The sequence below is a fragment of the Sciurus vulgaris genome, assembly GCF_902686455.1.
Source record: "Sciurus vulgaris genome assembly, chromosome: 17".
Lineage (NCBI taxonomy): Eukaryota > Metazoa > Chordata > Mammalia > Rodentia > Sciuridae > Sciurus > Sciurus vulgaris.
In genome coordinates, this window is record NC_136478.1 from 612,871 (window position 1) to 638,488 (window position 25,618).

General features: G+C 50.0%; 1 protein-coding gene across 1 annotated transcript in view; it reads right to left on the bottom strand.

The window, feature by feature from the left end:
• Positions 1–15,672, bottom strand: part of SPG7 (SPG7 matrix AAA peptidase subunit, paraplegin) — a 31,041-nt gene extending 15,369 nt beyond the window's left edge. Inside the window, exons 1-9 of the mRNA XM_079117247.1 lie at positions 15,476–15,672; positions 15,195–15,297; positions 12,769–12,858; positions 8,627–8,868; positions 6,053–6,192; positions 4,863–4,965; positions 3,432–3,557; positions 2,986–3,148; positions 2,466–2,639 (exon numbers count right to left, since the gene is read on the bottom strand). Of these exons, the coding sequence (XP_078973373.1) occupies positions 2,466–2,639; positions 2,986–3,148; positions 3,432–3,557; positions 4,863–4,965; positions 6,053–6,192; positions 8,627–8,868; positions 12,769–12,858; positions 15,195–15,297; positions 15,476–15,640 (1,306 nt within the window). The 5' untranslated portion in view covers positions 15,641–15,672. The remainder of the gene's footprint in view (positions 1–2,465; positions 2,640–2,985; positions 3,149–3,431; positions 3,558–4,862; positions 4,966–6,052; positions 6,193–8,626; positions 8,869–12,768; positions 12,859–15,194; positions 15,298–15,475) is intronic.
• Between the last annotated feature and the right edge of the window lie 9,946 nt (positions 15,673–25,618).

Consider the following 25,618-nt stretch of genomic DNA (forward strand, 5'->3'; position numbering starts at 1 on the left):
TCCAACCAGACAGGAGGCTGTGTGAGACCTGGCAGGTCCCGAAAGCCATGGGATGTGGTTTCTGGAACAGTGCTGCTAGGAGGCTGTCTTCTGGAGCCTGAGGACAGATGTGGAGACCACTTGGCCTCTTCTCCACTGAGGCCTACTCTCAGGTGCACATGGCTGAGTACTCCCAAGACCTCCACAGGGTCGCATCTCAATGTCAGTCAGCGTCATGAAAGTCGTCTGTGCTCTGAGTCTACTGCTCGTGAATGAGGCACCCGCTGTGTGGGCTGAGGAAGACCTGGTGGGTCGGCACCACGCAGACCTGGCCCACGGCAGCTCCTGTCTCCCTCCACCTGTCAGTGGTCTCAAGGCCCCTGTGCCTGAGCCCAAGCCGCCTTCTAGAGTTCTTCAAGACTCCAAACTGCCCAGGGGTCCTCAAGCAACCTCCAGAATGCTGCCAGAGCCAGGTCATACCACCAGAGACACAGCCCGCAGAGCTGGTCAGGACCACAGCATGCCACACGAGAGATGCCTACAGACGCCTGGAGAAGGAGCAGCACAGCTAGCAAAGTCTCTCAACACTCTTTCTTAACAGGGATGACCACTGCTTAACTAGCAGGTCTGGCTACCCAGGGGAAGTGGACAGAGCAGCAGGGCGGAGGCAGCACGCACTCCATGGAAGGGCATGGGCACAGCTGGAGTCTCAGCCCCCAGGCCTGGCCACTGCACCCAGACCTCTGGAAAAGTGAATCGTAGTTAGTGCAGAAGGCAGCTGTCGGTCTCAGCGCCCATGCAGGAGCCCTCAACAAGCTGTCTATGAACAGCTGGACAAGAGGAGTCAGGAGGCAGGGTGTGGGACAGCTCCAGAGGTAACCTGTCCTCGCAACATCCTACGACACAACCTTCTGCTCACCACCATCAGGAATCATGCAGAGTTTGAGTTAACCAATGCTTCCACACGCACTGGTCCACCTAGGTCACAGCAGCCCAGAGGCAGACACTTGGCTGAGCACCAGATGAGACCCGCACAGGGAAGGGGCCAAGCTCTTCCAGAACTCACCACCAAGCACAGGCCTCAGCCTGACCCTGAGGATACCATAGCCAGAAGTCTTCAGGACTTCTGCCAGGGAAAAGAATCTCAAAAGACAAGGAAGGTCTGGAGGGGCCCAAGGAAGGAAGACAGCTGCTTGAATGCCTGAAGCCACATGGGTCCTGGGCAGGGACCACAGGCAGCACTGGACGTGGGTAGTGGGCAGGTAGACACCACATCCGGGCCTTGACAGCCTGGGGGCAGGGACAAAGGAACTTGTAGAGGTGTTGCTGGGTCTTTGAAAGCCACACTAGTTTAAGGCAAGCACACTCTGCTACAGGCACACGGAGGCTGCGTGCGTGTCTGCACCAATCACGCCAGCTGCAGGCAGCACTCGGGAGCACAGAGGCCCCACAAGCACACTCGAGAACGACCCCCGATGGCCTGCACAGGCAGCCAGAATGCTGACAAAGATGCTGACAACAGAGCCTTCAGAGCAGAAACTCTTCCCAGCTCACAGCAGCCTGGCGCCTGCTGGTGGGGCAGCAGGATGTGCTCCTTACACACACACACCACACCACAGGGGACCTCAGGACACTGCTGAGTGAAAAGCGCCTGTCACAAAGAAGGCCCCCAGTGCCACCAAATTCACACAAGCAAGTCAACAGAGGCAAAGCGGGGCTGCAGGGATAGGAGGGGGCCAGTGTACCACGGACACAGGATTGCATGTGGGTGTCATGGACAGTGGGATGTGGTCATCATGCTTAATGCCACAGAACTACATACTTAAAAGTGGTTCCAGAGGCCAGATATGGTGGCCATGCCTGTAACCCCAGCAACTCGGGAGGCAGAGGCAGGAGACTCACAAGTCCCAGGCCAGCCTGGGAACCTTAAGCAACTGAGTGAGACCCTGTCTCAAAATAAAAATTTTTTAATAAAAGAGGGCTGGGGATGTGGCTCAGTGGTAGAACCTCCCTGGGTTCAATCCCTGATAGCCAAAAAAAAAAAGAGTAGCTCAAAAGAAAAGCAACTCCAAGTTTCCCTCAATGGGTTGTCTACTTCAAAGAAGAGAGACCCTGCAGGCTGGTCCAGAGGGTCTTTCCAAGGAAGTTGCAAAGCCACGGCCGTGCCCTGGCAGCTGCTCAGTGCTGTGCACTGGAGGCACTGGTGCACAGTGGCAAGGGGGGTCAGACTGCAGCCCACCAGCTCGCAGGCAGTCCCCGCAGCCCTAGCTGTCCTGCTGGACAACTGCCTTGGCTGCTACAGAAGAGCAGAGTTTCTTGAGGATAGTAGGTCAAACAGGCCTCCACAAACCGAGGGAAACAGAACCTCTCCCACTGCTGCACCAGATGCTGGCATGACCAGCATCATCTACCCAGAAAGCCACCGTTCTGAAAGGATGGGACAGCCTCCTCCCACAGCACAGACAGGGAGCGCACTGGGCACTGACCGTCCATCTCAACCAGGAGCTGGTTGAGGGTCTGTTCCTCCTCTGTGTTGGAGAAGCTGGCCATAGAGGTGGAGCGCTTCTTGCCCACGGCGTCGATCTCATCAATGTACACTATGCAGGGGGCTCGGGCACGGGCTTCCTTGAAGAGGCTGCGCACACGGGCAGCACCTAAGCCTGAGGGGGCACAGGAACCGTTGGAAATGGACAAAGAAATACATCCCACTGTGTGCCAGGCCAGGCAAAGCTGTTTGCCTAGCAGGCCCATGACCACGCGGGCCTCCCCCAGCAGACACACCACAGCAGTGGTTCTGTGAGTGGTCAGACCAGCAGCACACCTTCCCAGCCTCCCAGACCAGAGATGAAGAACACTGACCAGCTGACCTCCCAGGTCACCACAGGATGCAGAACCTTAACTCTAGTGCCTCCCCCCGCTTCAATTCGGCCACTGAGAAAGGGTGTCTGAAAGAACCAGCTTAGACACGCGGTCAATGACCTGTCCTCGGCCCTGACCCACACCTACCTCCAATGACCTCCACGAACTCTGGGCCAGCCATGGCCAAGAAGGGCACCTGGGCTTCGGTGGCCACTGCCTTGGCCAGCAGTGTCTTCCCACAGCCAGGGGGCCCAAGCAACAGGGCACCTTTCGGAACCTTGGCACCAAGCTGAAGGAAGCGCTCCGGGCTCTAGAGAGCAGTGAACACGTGACACTAAGCCTCTGTCCCAGGGACGCTCAAAGGCCCGCGGAGGGCAACTTGCATCACCATCACTGTGGCTCAGGGCCTTATGGCGACCAGGGCTGCAGGGTGGCTGAGGTGGCCACCCCTGCGCTGTGCTCGTACTGCTGCTGGACAGGCACCAGAGGGCACAGGCTTCCGTGGGACAGGGAGGCTACCGCCCATCCCTCGTCCTGCCCGTGGCTGCACCTCCTGCAGGGAAGGTAACGAGCTGCCGCCCACAGCCTCTCACCTTCAGGTAGTCCACGAACTCTCGAACTTCCAGCTTGGCCTCGTGCATTCCCGCCACATCTTGGAAGCTCACGCCCTTCCCTGACTTCCCGTCCACAACTGTGAAACGGGCCATTCTGAGTTGGTTCTATGGAAACAGCAATGGACAGAGAGCTGCGAGCCGAGACAGCAGAGGGGATGGCAGTGACTATCCCGCTGGGCTGACATGAAGCCCACCTCCCCCATGCCTCCTCCCACAGTCCCCTGGACCAACCCACCCCTGACTCACATAAGACAAAAAGGCTCATGGGTCACTGCTCACACACATGGGGGGAATCTTTGTTTTGCCTTTTTTTTTTTTTTTCTTTTTTAAATATATTTTTTAGTTATATTTTTTGTGTGATGCTAAGGATCGAACCCAGGGTGTCACATGTGCTAGGCAAGTGCTCTACCACTGAGCCACAATCCCAGTCTTATTTCACATTGTTAATCAGTTAAGAAGTTGTCTAGCAATTTGCTTTAAAAGACACCTCTCTGCCAGGGCTGGGGGTAGCTCAGTGAAAGAGCACTTGCCTACCTGCACAAGGCCCTGGGTTCAATCCCCAGCACTGGGGCTGGGGAGATAGCTCAGTTGGTAGAGTGCTTGCCTTGCAAGCACAAGGCCCTGGGTTCAATCCCCAGCCCCCCCCCCCCCCCACACACACACAAAATCAATCCCCAGCACCATGAAAAAAAAAAAAAAAAAACATGAAACAAAAAAATACAAAAAAAAAAAAACCTCTCCCATGCAAATTAGGTAATTTAGCACTTTTTCAATTAAAGATTATTTTTGTAATTTTCCCCAGTACTATGTAAATTCTTTCTCTGATTATAAGAGTAACAACAATAATAGTATTGTAGAATCCTGTAGAAACATTAACTGGTCCATTTCAGGAGCATGCAGAGAAAGCTCTGAGGAGATACGTCTGGGAAGACTTGTGAGGCAGATAACCACACTCTCAGGACAGATCCACACAGAACTGTGAGCCTTCATCTGGGTCGCGTGGATATGCTCACGCTCAGGGGGCCCAGGGACACTCCTCCCAAGGTGCCCACCTCCCCAGCCCAAACCCCGGGGCCAGAAGACACGGGAGGAGAGCACACTCAAGAAACACCCAGCACAGGAGCAGCTGAAGGAGCAGAAGGCTCCTTGGGCGTTTCCAGCCTCTCGGCTAGCAGGGGAGACCAAGACAAGACAGGGAGCACTGCACCGCCACTCACAGGGGCCCAGAAGTGGGGAGGAGGGACCTTCAGCCAGTGCTGAGCGTCTCAGGAGAAATGGCCACCACTGTGGCTTCTGGCAGGGCTCTGCCGCAGGCTGACCTCCACTTTGTTATTTACGGGAGAGGATTGAGCAAGCACACACAGCAACACCCAGAGCCTTGCTCAGCAGGCTCTGGTCCACACAACTTACGAAAGCACTGAATCCGCCTTCCCTTCCTGTCATCCCAGCCAGGCGGAAAACATACCACAGGATGGCCAAGCCCACTGCTGTCATCCCCAGGGCATACAGGGCACTGGGTGAGAGAGAGAGGCAGTTATGGGCCCTGAAGTGTCACTGAAGCAGCTGACAGAAGCTCTTTATGAAGCCAGGACCACCACACTGACGTTTCAGAGGAGACCCCTGAGCCTGAGAGCAGTACACAGAGCGAGTCCCACTCTCACCAATCTCCCTCCCCTGCAAAGGTTTTCAAAGTGGTCAGACCAAGCATGCCACTGCTGGGGACACCCAGGTACCTGACTGCCACAGGGCAACGTCCAACAAGAGCAGGTTCTTTTACTCTCTTGGTGCTGGGGATTGAACCAGGGCCACACTCCCAGTCAAAGGGACATTTTGAGATAAGGGTCTCACTAAGTTACTCAGGCTGGCCTTGAACTTGTGGTTCTCCAAGCAGGGGTTTTTATATGGTCAACATATTGCTTTGATAGTTTCAAAGAGTAAGGCAAAACAAGCCAACAGAAAAAGTAAGTCCTGGGATTCAGCCCTCCACAGGAGGAAGATGAGGGTTGTCCTGGCCATCTGCACTGCCCTGCCATTTCCTGTCACTTCTACAGTACACTCAGAAGCTTCTCTCGGAGCGGAGCTTTCAGGAGGTGGTTAGAGTTTGGAGGTACATCACTGCAAAGGGCATGTGCTGGTCACTGCATCTCCTAAGACCACAAACCCTCAACAACCTCTGTACATGCTGCTTCAGTTGCTTCTGACCCCAGCACAGTTGTCAATCAAGGGAGTGACATCGCTTATGCTGACGGACTTGTGGGTCCTGGATCCATGGCACCCATGCACGTCTCCTTCCCTCAGAACTGCAAGAACCACATTTGCCATTCCCACTATACCCTTCCTGTTCCACTTTCCATGACAGCAACCCCACATGTGCTGAGTTAGGAAATCCCACAGACAACTTAAGAAAGCGCCCGAGAGGGGTCCCAGCAGACCAGTTCCTCCCTCTTCAGAGGGACATGGCTCCCGCCGCTGGAATTCAACCCTCACTGGACGCAGCGCGGGGCGGGGAAGCCACACCAGATTTCTGCCTCCAACTTGCTCCTCACAGCACAAAGCCAAGTCAGGTTTAGTTTAAAAGTCAACAAAGACAATGAACGTACTTTCCAAAGAATCCTGTGCGCTTATAGGAAACTGGGATTCTGTCCTTGCTCTCGATGTTCAGCTCATCTTCAGCTGCTCGAAGCTTCTCTTCAAACTTGTCAATATTGGCAACCTGCATTCGGTACATCAAGGCCAGTCTCTGGGGGCAAAAGCAGAGAGGACTGAGAGAGGGCAAAGTGGCCACAGAAGGTGCCAGCAGCACACCATATTAACAGCACCCAGAGTTTTGAAGAGGATGCCATTCAGAGAACACTTTGGGTACCAGGAATTGAATACAGGGGTGCTCTACCACTGAGATACAGCCCCAGATTTTTTTTTTTTTGGTACTGGGAACTAATCCAAGTACAGTCTACCACTAAGCCACATCCCTAAGCCCTTTTTATTTTTTATTTTGAGAAAAGGTCTCCCTAAGTTGCCCAGACTGGCCTCAAACTTCAGACCCTCCCAAGCTGCTGGGAATACGGCATGTGCTTCAGCAACCAGCTTCAAGCCATGTTTTCTGAGGGATATTATTTTCCTTTTAAGAGGAAAATTTCCAAAAAAAATGGGAGGGGCATTTGTGTTGTAAAGTCACTGCCTGCCTCTGATGTATGCTAGGCTCAGCTGTGCACAGCACAGACCCGATGCTGGGGTCACCGAGACACCTGGCCAGGAAGGGCATTCTTACTTACCAGGCCACAGATAGATGCTTCAGGAAACTGCAGCACCAGAGGCAATGTGGCTGAATCTGAAACCCAATTAAGTGGGTCTCTTCATTTCAGATCCACTGCATTTTGCAAAACTGGTCTTCCTGACACTTATCCCCTAATTAGTACTCCTGGTTAAGTTCTACATGTTTAGCTCATAATTGAACCTGTCTAGGGATGGCCACCAGCTAAGAGAGAAGAAAGAGACTCCCTCCTTGTCCCTGGGGTAGCTGGCAGCTCCAACATAGGACAAGGACAAGGACAAGAAGTGATGTCTGCTGCCCCTTCACATGTGTTCCAAACTGCTGAGACAAAAGTCTGAAAACATTCTCTTTAGGAAAGCTGTTCTACTAGATGACTTATCCAAAGCAGGCATGATAGCGTAGGTTAACAGAGTGGAGCCTGGAGCAGCAGTGCACACCTGCAATTCCAGCAACCCAGGAGGCTAAGGCAAAAGAATTGCAAGTTCAAGGCCAGTCTGGGCAACTTGATGAGACTGAGTCTCAAAATAAAAAATAAAAAGGTGGCTGGGGATATAGCTCAGTGGTAAGGTTCCTGGGTTCAATCCCCAGTACCATCAAGATGGATGAACGAATGACCCAGAGTGAAGTGACTGTGCACCCACCCAGGTGTTTGTCTTTCTTGTACTCTTAAAATTTCAAGATGGTCAGTATTCTCGACTAAGGCCGGGAAGACACAAGACAGTCAGCCTCTGCCTCAGGCTGACCAGGAATAGCACCAGGTGTGTAGGATGAGAAGTTCAGCAAGGAGGCCAGTGTCGAGTTCGAGGAGCAGTGAGGAGGCAGTGACCAGGAGGCAAGAGTGAACCTGGCCCTGCGCCTGAGCGTAGGAGGTGCTCAGAAGGCCAGGCACTCTTGCTCCCATATTTATGGAGGGCATTTCTGCACACAGGATGTCCCTGCCTCAGGAAGGACAAGCAGGCTGGCAGGGAGGCCTGCGTGGCACTGAGCAGGCACCACAGGGGCAGGGGTGGGACTGGGTGAGTGAGGGTAGCCATGGACCCTGGAGTTGTGTCAGCCCACCCCATGCTGCAGTTAGCTTCCCCAGAAACACCTCTGGGTGCAGAGGAGGCAGAGAAGGGTCCTCCTAAGGACCCCCCGCCACACACACACACACACTCACATGGAAGGATGTGCCTATCAGCTGGGAGTGCCAAGCTGGGTCCTGAGGAGGAGGCCTGGGCATGAGCTCCTGAGCCAGTTTCACTTTCTCCCCTGCAGTGTTCACCATGCTGGCTTCCATGGGCTGGGTGCCGAGGGTGGATTAGAGCAGTCCCTCTCCTCCTCTGGTGCAGCCCAGTCCTCCAACCTGCACCTATGGCCACCTGAGTGCACATCACCAGGCAACTAGCATCACCTGCTCCCCCACCTGTACAGTCCACCTCCAGGTGTGTCTCATGCTGCTCATGAGGCATTTCCATGGGGACAATTCCCTGCCACCTCAACTCACCTGCACCTGCACATCCTCTGTGAAAGCCCCATCTTCTGATTTCCCAGCCAATGCCTCCCGTGCTAGAGAGACCTACAAGGCCGGGAGGGTCTCATTTCCTCAGACCCCATGCCACCGAGCACTTGGCCCAGCTGCCACTTACTTCTACCTACTCCTCTCTAAACGCAACCACCACGGCTGCAAGGGCCACCAGCACCTACGTGGCCCTGCTAGCGATGCTGCCTCTGTGGTCAGCTCCCTCTGACTATTTTTCTCATGCTCCATCTGAGTGAGACACTGTGCAGGAAACTCCGCGTCCTACTGTAACCCTGGCTGCACACATCTGACTTTAGAACAACTCAACAGGGCATGAGTGGGGTATAACAAGAGGGAACAAGCCCAGTCTTCAGGCCTCCAGAATGCCCCAGCCCCACTCACAGGTCGCCCAAACACCACGGCTCCAGGGTGCAGGTAGACCTCCACCACGTCGCTCTCGGGCACCACCTGCACGCGCTGCACCTCGCCTTTGGCCAGCATCTCCTTGACAAAGTCGTTCCAGGAAACACTGCCCCCGCTGGAGCTCAGAGAGTTCAGCAGGCTCATGACGATGGCAATGACAAGCAGGGTGCGCAGCCGCTCGCGGTACATCTGGTCCTCCCGCTGCTTCCTTCTCCTCTCCTCTGGACAGAGCGCAGGAAGAGTCAGGCACAGACCCCAGGGCTCACTGCCCACACCCTTTCTCTGGGGGAACCAGCTTTCGAGGGGCAGGGCCTCCATAGTTCCCGGAGGCAAAGGCTACTGGTGTAACATCTGAGGCCACCTCCGAGGAAGGAAGTGCGGTTCCACCTTGGATAACATGCAGCCATTTTTAACCTCTGCTCACAACAACCTGAACACCCAGTGCAAGAAAGGTATCTGAGGGGTTGGGATTGTAGCTCAGTGGTAGTGCACATGTGAGGAGGCACTGGGTTCGATCCTCAGCAGCACATAAAAATAAATAAAACAAAGGTATTGTATCCATCTACCACTAAGAAAAAAAAATTTAAATCACAGCCTTTAAAAAAAGCTTTAAAAAAAGGGCTGGGGAGATAGTTCAGTCAGTAAAGTGCTTGTGTTGCAAGCACAAGTTCCTGGGTTCGATCCCCAGCATCGCAAAAATAAATAAAATAAAATAAAAAATAAAATTAAAATACATGAAATGAAATGAAATGAAATGAAATAAAATAAAATAGAAAGGTATCTGGGCCAGTTCTATGAACTCCTAGCATTTGTACATAGAATGTGAAGCAGGTCTATGATTTTTAAAGAACACTGAGCAGGCTGGGGATGTAGCCCAGGGGCACAGCATGAGGCCTTAGGTTCAATTCCTGGTACTGCCAAAAAAATAGAAATAAAAATAAAAAAGATGAAGAAAACAACGTGACTTGCTTTTAGATAAAGCCAAGTTTTGCACTTTGAGCAAGATAAAAAATTTCTAATAAAAGTGAAATGACAGGGCTGGGGAGATAGCTCAGCTGGTAGAGTGCTTGCCTCGAAAGCACAAGGCCCTGAGTTACTCCTCTTCTTCTTTTTTTAAAACAAAAACCGAACTCTTGGGCTATGATTGTAGCTCAGGGGTGGAGTGCTTGCCTCACACTTATGAAGCACTGGGTTCAATCTTCAACACCACATAAAAATAAATAAAGGTATTGTGTGCTCCTACAACTAAAAATATTTTTTTAAAAAACCTTTTCAAATACTAATTAGCTTGACGTACTAACTCACCACCTCATGACACAACCAGGCTGTCTCTCATTCCTCAAGGAGACTGTCAAGGCCACCTCTATGCTGTGAGGGGCTCTGGGGAGAAGGGACCCAAGCCCCACCCTGCCTGTAAAGCCCCCCTGACAACTTACTGAGATCTTAGGTGAAAATGGCTCAGGTTTCCCAGGAGGGCCTCTCTGGCCTCTGTATCCTCCTCACCTGGCACTAAGGAGACTGACAGAGCATACCCCTGGCAGAGGACCCAGAGGTGTGTCTTCCAGCAGTGAGCAAAGGCACTGCAGGAGAAAGTGGCATGCTGTTACAAAGGCCTGAAGGGACGCTGACCTTGGGCAGTCCTGGGCTGCAAACCAGTAAAGTCCTGCCCAGCCCCGTGGCAGCAGGTGTCGGGGACCACACAAAGCATTTAGTTTCCTTAGTGGACTAATTCTACTTCCGAAGCTAACCCAAGGAAACAATTTTAGGAGACCCCATGGGTCTCTGTAGAAACGATCAGGCACAAAATGTTGAAAGCCCTCACTAGAGACAAAGGGAAAAGTAAGAAATGACATGCACACACCGGAGCACATAGGATTGGCTAGAAAACCTCTTTTTTTGTATTAGGGAGCACTGTTGTACTTAGGAGCATTCTACCTCTGAGTTGCCTTCACAGCACTTTTATTTTTTTAATTTTTATGTTTTTTTTGGGTATTAGGTATTGAACCCAGAAGCACTTAAGCACTAAGCTACATCCCTAGGCCTTTTTACTTTTTGAGACAGGGTCTCACTAAGTTGCTTTGGGCCTCGCTAAATTGTCCAGGCTAGTAGAGAGCTTGTAAGCCTTCTGCCTCGGCCTCCTGAGTAGCTGTGATCAGAGTCGTGCAGCACCGCACTTGCCTGCAGAGAAAGATCTCTGAGGCACAGATGGGATTTTGAATAGCAGACAACATTCAATCACTGGGGGCCTGAAGAAGATCTCCCCCTGGAGGACCCTCCTACTTCCCAGGAAGCCCTCGGCCTCTCTGCAAACCAAGCCAGTACTCAACTCCTAAAGGACACCAGAGTTGCCAAGAGGCCTGCGGCACCCTGACCTTCGCCATTCTGCTGTGTTCATTTGCCCACAAAAACGACACCCCAGGAACTCTTCTTCCTGGGTGCCTCCCATGCATGTATTTGGCTCATAATCATCTAGCTCATAGAGAGCTGAGGGTCAGACTTAAGAGTCTCCTGCCCAAGTTTCCAGTACAGCGCTGCCCCCAGAGGTACTCAGGACATGCACCTGATCTCAAGTTCAAAGCCAGTCTCAGCAACTTAGCCAGCTATAAGGAGACCCTGTCTCAAAAAAAAAAAAGGCTGGCGATGTGGCTCAGTGGTTAAGTGCCCCTGGGTTCAATCCCTAGTACCAAAATAAAGACATAAATAATTTTTTTTTTTTCTAGATTTTGAGACAGGATCCAACTAAATTGCTTTCTGTCACTAAATTGCTGAGACTGGCCTTGAACTTGTAATCTTCCTTTGTCAGTCAATCTTCTGAGTTGCTGGGATTACAGATGTTTGTGCCACTGTGTCCAGCATGATCCCAATTATTTACCTATTAATGAACTCCTCTCCAATTAAACATTCATGAAACACATTCATGAATGAACTTTACTTTATGATCTAAAGATGGGCACAGTGGCACATAACCTATAATCCCAGCAACTTGGGAGACTGAGATAGGAGGACTGGAGATCCTAAGTCCTCAGGGATTTAGCAAGGCCCTGTCTCAAAATAAAAAGTGTTTGGGATGTGGCTCAGTAGTGAAGTGCCCCCAGTTTAAGCCTCGGTTCCAAAAAAACAAAAACCCAAAAAGATATGAAACATCCCCCATATGTTCTTTTAATTCTTTTTCAGTTTTGCTTTTTAAACTTAATAACTTAAATCTAATTAGAATTTATTTTGTGATTATTTTTTACAATGCTGGGGATCCAATTCAGGGCTTTATATATGCTAGGTAAGTGCTCTACCACTGAGCTATAGCCTCAGCTCCTAGGACTTATTCTATTTTAAGAACAGAATTAAATGAAATGACACATTTAAATCATTCACCACAGTGCAAAGCACACACCAATCATTTCTTTTTTCTTTAAATTTGAATTTGTTTTTAGTTGTTGATGATCCTTTACTTATTTTTATGTGGTGCTGGGGATTGAACCCAGTGGCTCACACATGCCAGGCAAGTGCTCTACCACTGAGCCACAACTCCAGCCCCACACCAATCATTTCTAAGGAGTGACAATTTCCATCATTACTATTAGTGCCAAATAGTTAAAAGCAAAATCCCCATTTTATCTTAGAGGTCAAAACTTACCATTTTATTTCCCTCACCCCTCACACTGTCGAGTGAGCCCTAAGTCTAGAGCAAAAGTGAGCCCCAAAACATGCAGCATATCCTTAGATTCTGCAAGTGAGTAGTGAACTTGTGGTCAAGAGGAGGGCAGATTAACTGGCATGCAACTGACACTGGATCAGTCTGTTCTACTCAGAGACTGTCCGTTTCTCCTCACTGCTCTCCTCTGGGGCCTGCTTCATAAGCCCAGGGACGGTGGCAGCACTGAGAGGCATTCTGGTCCTCCTAGGGTCGACCTGAGACTGACACACTCTGTGCAGAGGCACAGGAATTCAAGAAAACATCTCCAGAACAACATGCACAAAGGACCCAGCAATCAAAGACAGAGGAGGGGCAGGCGTGCACAGGTCCCCGGGCTCCCCCGCTGCAAGATCCTGGCCTCAGCCTGCCCACAGGTAGCACTGTGAAGACAAGCAGACAGAGCCAGTTTCATGACATCAGATAAGCATACCTTCATCATCTTCAGAGGCCTTCCTTTTGGATTTATCACTGTCTTTATTTTTCTGCTTCATCCTTGAGGTACTGAAAGAGTAAGTACCACCTACAAGCAATAGGGAAAGAACGTGACCAAGGTTTCCTACTACAGGGGAGACACACGAGACAACAAAACATTCTCAAATAACCAAATCACAATGAAAACCACCTGAAACCTGTATCCATGAGAGTTGTAAGTCTGAGATGAAATATCCCTTTCTCATTCCTAGCACAGAATTTGCTAATTAGAAAATAATGACGAACTGGGATGGGGTTGTGGCTCAGTGATGGAGCACTTGCCTGGCATGAGTGAGGCACTGGGTTCAAGCATCAGTACCACATTAAAAAAAATGAATAAACAAAATAAAGGTATCATGTCCATCTACAACTAAAAAAATTTTTTTTAAAATAATGAACTATTTCAACTTATGAAATCAAATACTTTGTAATTTAATTGGTTAAGGTGAGGAAACAAAAGGAAGTACAGCTCAGTGGTAGAGTTTAGCGCTTCCAAGGCCTTGGATTCTATCCCTAGCATTGGAAAAAACAAAAAAAGGGTCATGAACATAAATTGGAGAAACTGTTATATTTTGTTGGCAAACAACTGTTACAAAGGAACATGTGACAAAAGCAGCAATACAGACACTGTCTCAGACTTGCTGGCCACCATTTCATACCAAAGACTTGGTCTTATCCCAATTCTGAAAAAATGGAGGATTATCACAACCATGACCTCAACTGCAACTTTTTTCACAAACATTAATGGAATCATCAAGTAGACCACCTTTTTTTTTTTTTTGGGTGCTGGGGATCAAACCCAGGGCCTTGTGCTTACAAGGCAAGCACTCTGTCGACTGAGCTATCTCCCCAGCCCCAAGTAGACCACCTTGATTGTCACATGAATCCAAGATCAGGTGTTCTGGAGGGCTGGGGCCTGTGCCTCCTGTCTCAGAGCCACTGAACACAAATGAAACATCGAAACAGATGAGCAACGTGCTGAGGCTCAACCAATCAGCAGGCACGGCACCTTCTGGCCACATATGGGTACCAAGCTGCTACAGTACATTAGTTCAACTAGTTCACTTCCCCATTGTAGCTGGGTGAGAGGGGAATGAAATTACAGCCTCAACCTTCCAGGTCCTCAAACCTAAGACCAAGAGAGGCTGAAGAATGTCACAGTGTTTCACTCAATGGTGCACTTTAATTACAAGTGAATTATTTGTAGGGTATTTTTAGTTACCTTCTAGATATAAAACATTTGGAACCATTTTGTAGATCCTTACTAAATGTTCTGGGAGCTGACTAGACAACATGAAAAACCTTTTCCAAGAAAGCCAACTACTGCCAGGTGTGGTGGTGAACACCTGTAATTCCAGTAGCTTGGGAGGCTGAGGCAGGAGGGTCAAAGGTTCAAATACAGCCTCAGCAATTTAGCAAGGCCCTCAGCAACTCAGTGAGACCCTGTCTCTAAATAAAATATAAGAAAGGGTTGCGGTTGTGGCTCACTGGTTAAATGTCCCGGGTTCAATACCTGGTACCAATAAATAAATAAATAAATAAAGCAAGCCAACTACTGCCAAATAGAACTCAAAAACAAAATGTGGGTGCGGTGGCACACACCCATGGTCCCAAGAACTTGGGAAGCTGAGGCAGGAGGATTTCAAGTTCAAGGTCAGACTCAGTAATTCAGTGAAACCTTGTCTCCAAAAAAAAAAAAAAAAAAAAAAAAAAAACCATACAAAAGGGCCTGGTGCAGTGGCACACACCTATAATCCCAGTGGCTCAGGAGGCTGAGGTCGGAGGATCAAGTTTAAAGCCAGCCTCAGCAACTCAGTGAGGCCCTATGTAACTTAGCAAGACCTTGTCACAATGAAAAACGGACTGAGGAAGTGAACTCTGGTGATGGAGCACCCTGGGTTCAATCTCCAGTACCAAAAACCTCAAAACAAAATCAGCAAAATTATCTTCTCAGGACCTTGGTCAAACTTTCCTTTTGAAAACTTCATGTCGAAGTATCCAGACTGTGACTCAAAATAAATAGAGGACAAACGGCCTCTTAGTGATTACTCCACTCTCTTGTCAATGTCAAACTTGCGCAGTATCCTACCGTGATGTCACTTCACTGAGAGGACAGACTCCGAGAGGGGCTTCCTTAAGCGGTTCTACCGTGGACGGCAGCACCTGCTGCACACCTTCCGCTCCAGGGTCTCGACCAGGGAGGCCCATCACTGCGCTGAACACGAGGACGCGCGGCACCGCCTCCGGAACGAGGCTGCCGACTCCACTGCGCCCTTAGGCCCGCTCCCGCTCGCTACCGGTTCGCCGCGGACCGGAGCGCCGCCGTGTGTGCAAGGCGCGCGTGCACACGTCGCGGCCTCTGCCCTGCCACGTTTCAGTACACACCTATGCGCCGCCGGAGTCCGGCCGGAGTGGCAAGCAGACGCTGCTTCAGTAGCAGCTCCCTGGTCCCCTCGAAGGCAGAGGCTGGCGTTCCAAATCGCAGACTCTGGAAGGCAGACCAGGCGTCAGGGCGCAGCGTTCCGCCCGTAACGGCCGCACGGCCACGCCGACGCGGCCCCCTGGCCCGGGGGCGCCGGGCGCGCCAGAAGCGGCGAGCTCCGGGCCGGACCAGGGAGGCGTGCGCAAGGGTGAACCCCCGGGCCCCGGCAGGCGCGGCGGGTTACCTGCAGGGCCCGGCCGCCGGCCTCGGCGACACCCACCGGGGGCCTGCGGGCCACGTACGGCCGCCTGCTTCCGGCCCCGGCGAGGAGGCCGAGGCCCCATAGCCGCTCGGGAGCCGCCCCGGGGCCTCGGCGGAGGGCGCGCAGGAGCAGCAAAGCGGCCGCCATCTCCAGGCCCGCGCCTGCGCGTTCCGCGCGGGGTGGGGTCCTCGGGGCGCATGCGCGAAGTGCGGCGGCGTGGGGGGTGGGGAACGCTCGGGGCGCCTGCGCGTTTGCGGCCTGCTGGTCTTGGCTCGCGTCCCGTGTGCTCCCCGGCTCGGGTGGTCGTGCTACCTATTAAGCGCCTTGAGTCCAACCGCGCGCCTCGCGGTGCAGAACTGCCATCGGGAGTTTGCCCCGGAACCGGCCACTCCGCAGGGTCTGCGGCCGCGGGCGCCCCGCAGCCGGAAGCCATCTCTCGGCGTTTCCAAGCAGCGCTCGTCCCTCCAGTGCGAACTGCGGCTCCCAGGACCTAGCCAGTGAATAACGCTTGAGTCGTGTCGGTGCTACGGTCTTCCGATTTGGCCCCTCGGGGTGGTAGCCGCGGCCGTCTCCTACCCTTTTAGCACTGTTGGGCAGAGCCCAGGCCTGAGGATGGCGCCTGGCCACTGAAGGAGCCTGTCATGATGTGCGAGGCCGCTGTCCCGACGCGGGCAGACCTTTTTCCTTTTCCGTACTGGGAATCGTACCCATGGGTGCTGTACTGCCGCGCTGCATCCGCAGCACTCTTACCTTTTTGAGACAGGGTCTCGCTAACTTGCTGAGGCTGGCCTAAGAACTCCAATCCCCCCGCCTCGGCCACGCGAGCGACTAGGATCTCAGGCTGCACCACCACTCTTGGCCCAGCCTGATCTTGAGTAGAACTCCACCCAGATCTGCATTCCCTGTCTCAAAAAGGAAGGAAGAAGCCCTTCCAAAGACACAGTTGCTGATCAAGGGCAGACTAGTTGCTTACTGGCCCGAGGAATGCTGAGGAACATGAACTCAAGTTGCCAAGGGTCAGTATGCACAGGAAGGGAACCAGTTGTTTTCCTTCGATCTTGGAAGCCCAGAAATAAAAAACTTCAAACTGTAGCAGGAAGAGCAGGTTAACAACTTTTAGAAAGGAGAGTACTAAGCGCTTCATGGTTTGGGACAGGAATGGAGTATCTGTTCAGCAGAGCTTTGGTTTCACGTGGATAACCATCTCCTCGGACCAGCTCCGCTGCGGTCTGCTGGAGGCAGTTGACTCACCTCTGGAAGTCATATGGCACCCTGCCAGGCCTCTGGCCCAGGCCTTGCACAAGCCCACTGTTGCTCATGGGAAATGCGGAGGCACTACTCCACAGTGGGGAGAGAGACCTATCCTCTCATCCCATGCCAGCTGCATTCCCAGGTCAGGGAGGGTCCCTGCATCCACCCAGTGCAGCTTCGAGGGCCGCGGGGTGTGGTGGTCTACCCAGGCCCAGACTGCTCAGAGCAGACGGATCTGCTACAGAGGAGGATTATGGTGATTTACACTTGCCTCTGTGTTTGTTTTGGTCATTGTAACAATGACCAACATTTTAGAGTGCTGACTAGTGCTTGGCTCCATGTCAAACACTCTGACTCCATACTCACAACTCTAAATTTTTTTTTTTTTTTTTTTTTTTTTTTTTTTGGTGTTGCTGGGGATTGAACCCAGGGCCTGTGCATGCTAGGCAAGCACTCTAACAACTGAGCTATATCCCCAGCCTCTGTAAATACTTTTAATATCACTATTTTATAAAGAAAATGAGATTCAGAAAAATGAAAGATCACAGTTAAGTTTGGTGGCAGCTTCTAAGCTGGTCTGACTGCCTGGGTCTGCACTCAGTGTTGGGACTTGTGCACCAGGGGCCCACACATTTGGGACATCTGCCCTGTGCCTCAACACGGAAGCTCCAAAGTCTGGTCCTGTTAGCCTTCAGCTCTGCACCATCTTAGTGCTCACTGTGGGCTTGTGGAGAGAGCAGTTCCTAGGCCCAGGACTTCCCAGAGTCAGTACTGATTGCTCTTCCTGCCATTGCTCTTGTTCTTATAGCCACCATGATCCATCCCCTTCCTCCTACACCTTGTGTTCTTTCCGTGGCTCACAGACCACACAGACCAAGTCAGAGGGTCTCTCCTCATCCATTTTCCTTCACCTTGCCTGTGTCCACCTGCGCTTTCCCAACCCTTATCCTGTGACTGTTCCCAGGCTTCCAAAGGTTTTCTTGTGCCCCTGCCCTTCCTACGCATGTGTTTAGAGGGCTTGTGACCCAAAGCCTCTAATGAATTTGCAATGTATGGGGTGGAAGTGCAAGAGGCAGGTCTATTAATGTTGTTTGAAATAAAGCCACTGAGGTCAGGCCACTGCCTGGTGGTTCACTCAGAAGCAACGTGAGGTGTTGGCAGGAAGACTGCCTCTGGGGAAGGACCCTGAATTCTGTCCTTCCCAGAGCCTTGAGCAAGTTGTTAATGCTCCGAGTCTCAATTTTCTCATCAGTAAAATGGGGATAATAATTATCTGCAAAGCCAGGCTAATATCAGTCTTGGGCTTCCTACAGAGTTGCTGCAAAGATGAAATGCAGTAAATGTGTGTGAGAGCCATTTGTGAGCCAGAAAGCTGTCTGCATCCAGGAATTATTATGAGGATGTCACATTAAATGAGGGCCTGGGAAAGAGACTATCAACCCTTGCTCTAGAGGCTGCCTCCCAGGCCCTGCAGGCAAGAGGTGAATGGTGACTGCTGCTGTCCCACCATGTCACAGCGGGGTCAGGAATGAATCTGAGGATCAGCTGCCTGGACCGTCCCTCATCCTCAGGCCCGCTAAAGAGCAGCCTGCCACCTGACAGGGTGGTGGTTTTACTTTCTCTCAGCCATTTGCACCTGTGTTTCTTCTTTTTATGCTTCCCAACTTGTTCACTCATTCTTGATTCCTTGTTACCCAGCCTGGCTTGCTGAACTCCACAGGTCAGGAGGTATCGGCCTGGCTTCCCTGCACAGTCTTATCCTCCCATGTCTATGAGAGGCAATCTCCTGGGGAATGGTCTGAGTCAGGGCCTTCTTAGATCTGTGGCCAGGTGGCACCAGATGTTCAGTCCATCAAAGGGGAGGCATCATGGAACACGTAGAGGCTGCAGGAGCCCTGAACAGAGTAACTCTGTCCCCACTCCTGCCCCTCAACTCTATCCTTGCTTCCTGTTGACATGGAGGAGTCCTGGACCTGGTCCTTACTTTCACTGACAGCTGAGGGGCTTCAGACAACCTGCTCTTGGATCCTCACTTGTCTTATCTACAAAATAGGAATAATACTTTAATATTCTTGAAAAAAGTCAGGTGCAGTGGTGCACAATCCCAGCAACTTGGAGGCTGAAGCAGGAGGATCACAAATTGAAGGCCAGTGAGCAACCTAGTAACACTCTGTCTCAAAATAAAAAATAAGCATTGGGGATGTGCCCAGTGGTAGAGTGTCCCTGGGCTCAATGTCCAGTACCAAAAAAGTCTGGGAAAAAAATGTTGATCTTTTGGGACCTTTTTAAGATCTAGCCTTCCTTATTAATATTTGAGTGAGCAAACAACTATTTGCTTCTTCCCAAATTTGGCAGCAACTAAACTTGTGAACTGTTTTTTATGCTCTCTCCCTCATCTGGCCTCTGAAGCTCTTCTATATCGTGTGATCACGGCATCTCTGGTCATAACATCAGGGAGCTCAGCCTGCTAAAGCTGGGTTGAGGTCTTTGGCCAAATGCTAGTCTGGTATTAGGATGTTTCTATACAAATGCTACTTGAGGAATGCTTCAATAAACAAGTCCATGTCTGTGGATGTTGATAAATCCTGTTTCTGAACTAAAGATGATTGCCTAAGGCATGTTAGGCAAGTGCTCTACCCCTGAGCCACATCCCTGACCCTCCTAGCTATCTCTTACTCATTGTATGTACAATAGGACTTTGGAATCACAGCTTTTGTTATTTTTTTCTTTTCTGTAAAAATATGCAATGCTTCATGAATTTGGAGTCATCCTTGGGCAGGGGCCATGCTAATTTTCTTTGTATCATTCCAATTTTAGTACAAGTGTTGCCAAAGAGAGCGCATAGACTTTTGTACTTTTTTTTTTTTTTTTTTTTTGGTGGTGCTGGGGATTGAACCCAGCGCCTTGTGCATGTGAGGCAGGCACTCTACCAACTGAGCTATCTCCCCAGCCCAGACTTTTGTTCTTGAAAAGATAAAAAGTCTATTTTTATTCAGAAAGAAAACCTGTATAAGAATTTGGGCAGACACCAGATTCAGTGGCGCATACCTGTAATCCCAGGGACTCAGGAGACTGAGGAAGGAGGATTGCAAGATTGAGGCAAGCCTTAGCAATTATCTATAAATAAATAAATAAATAAATATTTTAAAGATTTTTTAAAAGGGCTGGTGGTTAAGACCCCCTGGGTTCAATCCCTGACATAAAAAGAAAAATAGAATTTGGGCAAATTAAATAGGTATCTAGTGCTCAACATCCCTTTAGACTTGGTGTGGGTTTCTGACAGGTGTTTATGAGGGACTTCCAGAGTGAGGGCTGCGTGCTGTCCATGGGGAACTCCTCATACCCCCTGACTTGGATATTTCCTTGCTGGGTCTCTGAGGTCAGGAGCTGATCCAGGTGAGAGGCCTGGCCACTACCACATGAAGCTCTGTTCCCCGCCGTGTGGCCTTCTCAGGGCCACTCGTGACATGGTGGCAGTCAGAGTCCCAGACACAAGACACAGTCCTTTATGACTTAATCTCAGGAGTGACAGGCCATTACTGCTGCCATGTACAGAGTGCCATGGTCACTGACACCCACTCTGGCTCCTTGTGGGAGGGACCACCCCAGGGTATGAATAGCAGTGATGGTATCACTGAGGGCCATCTTGGAGGCTGCTGACAGGATCGTGATGGGAGGAGGTGCCCCTTAGCAGGACCCCTCTGTTCCTCACACCTGCCAATCCTGTGACTACATCCCAGGTCTGACCCTTCCCAGTCATGCTGCTCTTGCCCCATTGATGGGTTCAGGAACAGAAGAGCGGACACCATGAAGTTCTTCCTCAGTGCTGTTGATTGGAAAGAAGTCTGTCTCCGGAGGCTGGAGTGCAGTGCAGGACTGATATGACCAGTGAGTTGAAGAAAAGCCGGGCCCTGAGCAGGAGAAATCCAGAGATGGATCTCCATGCCCAGACCCATGTGCTGAAAGGGTGCACTTCCTTTCCAGGCCTGTCTTATCCTGCTAGTTTCCACTGTCCGAGCTGGAATCTGCCTGTGCAGGTTCATTCACCATGGGGGAGTCAGCACTGGCCAAATGCCTGGAGGTTCTCTAACACATGGGAGGGGGGATCATCTACTGGCAAAAAGGGATCAGCTCAGGGTGTCTGATGAACAGCCTGTTTTCCAAAGTATTTGATTTGATACTGCTCTGTCCCAGAAGCACTTGAGAGGGGAGTAACAGGGAATTTGAAGCAAGAAAGGGCTGGCTTGTCTGTGGGCAGCCTAAGCTGTTTTCAATTGAATGGGACCCTCTGTGGCTTGTGTCTGGGGTGCAGCCTGTGACCAGACTGACCATGCCTTCACTATTGAGCTGAGGGTCAGCAGCCAGCTCCTCATGCCTGGGGACAGAACTTGTCCTTTTCCTGAACAGCAGGGGGACTGTACAGTTGGGCCTTTGCTCAACATCACAAATTGCTACTGGTTGACTTTTCCTGAACCCTCATGATCTGTGGTCATTATTGGTTTTCAACAAATCAAGATTGCCCATGAAACATACTGAATTTTGGACCTACCCCTCCACCCTCCGCCCAGAGAGGAGCTCAAGACCAGGCAGTGTGTACATTCCTGCTTTCCCACCTTGTCCCCCTGGTCATTAGAAATAATTTCCAACACCATGTCCCTAAAGACGGCTGGCTCCTCTCAATTTTTTTTTTCAGTTTTTTAATTTTAATATATTTTTTTAAAGGCAGGGTCTCCGAAAGTTGTTGAGGCTGGCCTCAAACTTAGAATACTTCTGCCTCTGCTTCCTGAGTATCTGGGATACAGGCCCGCACCATGGCACCTGGCACCAAGGTGTTTTAGACACATCATTTTGGGTGCTTTGTGAGTAGACTTGAGAGACCAAGGTGGACTAGGGAGACCAGGGTGGCCTGTTATGGGGTGCATGAAGGGAAGATGCTGCCAGTGTCTGTTTATTTTGTTGATTCATCTGCAACCCCAGGAAGCAGCAAGGTCAGCTGAACATGCCCGTGGGTCAGCTGCCATGTGCAGTGAGGGTGAGCAACTAGGCTGGGCTCTGAGACAAGTGGACAGGGTGGTGACCAGTAGGCTAGATATCGAAGAGGAAAGAGGTGCAGTGGATTTAGGCACTGCTTCCTGTTCACTGTAACTGAAGGGTCACTTCTGCAAAGAATTTGGACCATGGTCGACTTCAGATCCCCTCATTCCGTGGATGGGCCAACCACTGGCAGGTTGGCCCTAGACTAGGAACTCCCTGCTTGCCAGGAGCCTGTGTTCTGGTTTCTGGAATTCAGGGCCAGCTCTGGCTGGAGGGAACGGCAGAGCTGGTTAGGTCAAGACTGAGATTTGTAGGTGGCAGGATACTCTGGCTTTAGGTGTGCCTCAAACAAAACATGCAGTTTGTTCTTGCTGTTTTTGTTCTGTGCGGAGCTGGGTGGGAATAAGTCTACCACTGAGCTACATCCCCAACACCCTTGCTGTTCTATTTAGCTTGAAGATTTGTTACTTGGATCCTAAGACAATCCTATCTGAGGTTACAGTTCATAAACAGAACAGACAAAATGTAACAAGTCCCATAGAGGATGTCTACATGCTGAAGCACTTGTCTAGAGCCATCTGGGCAAAGGGAACCCAGCTGTCCCCTGGGGTTAGGACTTTTCCTAGAGTGCAAACTGCCCAGGATCATTGAAAGGTGATGTACAGTTATGGTAAAGCTAAGAAGCAGGCAACAGCCCAGTGGTGTTTCTATGTTTAACTCCCACAAACTTATCCTTTTATTTCCTGAATGCCTTTTAGAGTTACTAAGTAAAACTGAGAGCTGGGTGTTGCCTTTAATCCCAGGAACTTGGGGAGGCTGAGGCAGGATGATAGCAAGCTAGAGGCTGGCCTGGGCAATTTAGAGAAATCCTGTCTCAGAATGAGAAAAAAACAAAAAAACAAAAACAATAACAAAAAACAAAAGCCTAGGAATGTAGCTCAGTGGTAGAGCACTCCTAGATTCAATTCCCAACACAAAATTAAAAAAAGTATTAAATAGATTATACATAATTAGCATTTGTTGGGTCTTTGGTGCTGAGGATCAAACCCAGTGCTTCATGTGTGTTAGGTGAGCACTCTACCACTGTGCCACAATGCCAGTCCCAGTATTTGTTGAGTCTTGACCCCAGATTTGAGCTTGGTTTCCTTTGTTAATACTGTGTTGCTGCGTGAGCCCAAGTGTAGAGATGTGTGGTGTCTCAGTGGCCACTCCATAGCACACAGCAAGGCTAAGCCAGCAGCTCACAAGCTTGTTGGTTTCAGAACCTCTTCAGGTTCTTAAATACCACCTGGTTTGTCTCATGAGTTATAGCTATGGACAGTTACTCCAGTGACAACGAAACAGGTATGTTAACACAGCAAACGTTCCTCAGTTGTTGGAGTGGGACCAACACAGCTGCTAGAGAGGCCCACAGTTAGCAAAGAGCAGAAGGTAGGACACCTCTTAATATCGGCATGGAAATACTCTGACCTTGTGGACTGTATTAGTCAGCTTTCTGTCACTGTGAGAAAAACAAAAGGAGGAAAGGTTTGTTTTGGTTCATGGTTTCAGAGGTTCAGTCCATGGCTGAGTGGCCCCATTACTTTGGACCTACAGTGAGACAGGACATCATGAGGGGCAGCTTGGGAAGCACATGGCTGCTGGGGACAAGGCATGCTCCCAGTGACTGTCTTCCTCCAACTGGGCCCTCCCTCCTCGCATTTCCCACTCCCTGATAGCCCACGAAGCTGGCTCCATGCAGAGCCCTCAGGGCCCCACCTGTGCACACTGCATCCAGGACGAGGATTCAGCACACCAGCTTTTTGGGAGACACTTAAGACCCAAACCATGACACTTACTTTACAGGTGTTTGGGGGACATCCAGTGGGGCAAACACACTGTTTTTTTTTTTTTTTCTTCGTTTTTTAATACTGGGGATTGAACCAGGGGTGCTTAACCACTGAGCCACATTCCCAGCCCTTTTTAAAAAAATATTTTTTAGTTATAGATGGACACAGTATCTTATTTTATTTTTATTTATTTTTTTATGTGGTGCTGAGGATTGAACCCAGTGCCTCACACATTCCAGGCATGTGCTCCACCATTGGGCCACAACTCCAGCTGTGGCCCCCAGCCCTTTTTAACTTTTGAGACAGGACCTAGCTGAATTCTGAGGCTGGCCTTGAACTTGTGATCCTCCTGCCTCAGCTTCCTGAATCCAAGGTGCGCACCACCATGCCCAGCCTGCACACACTTTGAGAACAGGCAGGACAAAGCAACCGTGGCAACCTCATTGTAATCCACTTCGGCAGTCCATCTACCACTAAAGCCCAGACTCTGTAGTTACTGGACAATGGCCTTAGGATGAAGCAAGAAACATGTCCCCATGCTGTCACTGAGCTGATGACCAATCAGCCTGCAGCCCACCTAGACTCTTGTGAAATAACAGACTTTCCTCAGACATTCTGGACAAGCGCTCTGCCACAGAGCTACATCCCCAGCCTACCACTTTTATTTAGATTTTAAAATGCGACCAAAGAAACCCTCAAACCAAACAAAAAGGAATTTTAAGAAGGACTGGGAGTGCTGGGGATACAGCTCAGTTGGTAGAGCGCTTGCCTTGCAAGCACAAGGCCCTGGGTTCAATCCCCAGCACCGCAAAAAAAAAAAAAAAAAAAAAAAAAAAGAAGGACTTGGGGGGCTGGATGTAATGGCACATGGCACATGCTCATAATCCCAGTAACTCAGAGCTGTAGCGGGAGAGCATGTCCCAACTCCACCTCAGAAACTTAGTGAGGCCCTAAGCAACCAAGTGAGACTCTGTCCCAAAAAGAAATAAATATATAGGGCTGGGGACATGGCTCAGTGGCTAAGTGTCCCAGGCAGGAAAAAAAAAAAAAAAATTTCTGGGGCCTGGTGTAATGGCATATGCTTCCAATCCCAGTGATTCAGGAGGCTGATTCAGGAGGCTGAGGCAGGAGGACCCCTCTGTGAAAACAAAAAATAAAAAGGGTTGGGGATGTGACTCAGTTCAAGTTCCAGTATTGCCAAAAAAAAAAAAAAAAAAAAAAAAAAAGGTGAGGGCTTGGGGGTAGTGGTTGAGTGGTGGAGCGCTTGCCTAGCACATGTGAGGCACTGGGTTCAATCCTCAGCACCACAAGAAATCCGTAAGTGAAATAAAGGTATCGTGTCCATCTACAACTAAATACATACATATAGAAAGGTGTTCTGGACTGGAGACGCAGGAAGGCCTTGGGGCTGGCCCTTTCTCACCGCTTTTTTTGTCAAGGGGCTGTGAATCTGTCACACTGAGATGTTAACTGCTGGTAACCATTTCTTTTATTTTCCCTTTGACTATTTTCTTTTTACATTCCCCACAATTTTACATTTGAAGTTAAATATTGGGCTGGGGTTGTGACTCAGTGGTAGAGTGCTTGCCTGGCATGTGTGAGGCACTGGGTTCAATTATTAGTACCACATGTAAATAAAGAAAGAAAGAAAGAAAGAAAGGTCCATTGACAAGTAAAAAAAAAATGTGTATGATATATACATACATTTTTTTAAAAGTTAATACTGTATTTTTTTTAAGAATTCTTTTAAAAAATTTTTGTTTTTTTTTATGTGGTACTGAGGACCGAACCCAGTGTCTCCCGTGTGTTAGCCAAGCGCTCTGCCACTGAGCTACAACCCCAGACCTAAATACTGTATTTTGAAAATGAACCATTGGACTTTCTGTTTCTCACAATATGAATTTTTCTGAGCTTAAATTTTTACTTTTATTTATTTTTGATAAGTTTTCCTGCACATAATTGAGACTTCCAAGATGATGTTAAGGAACATAAATAGATAGGAAAATGGTTA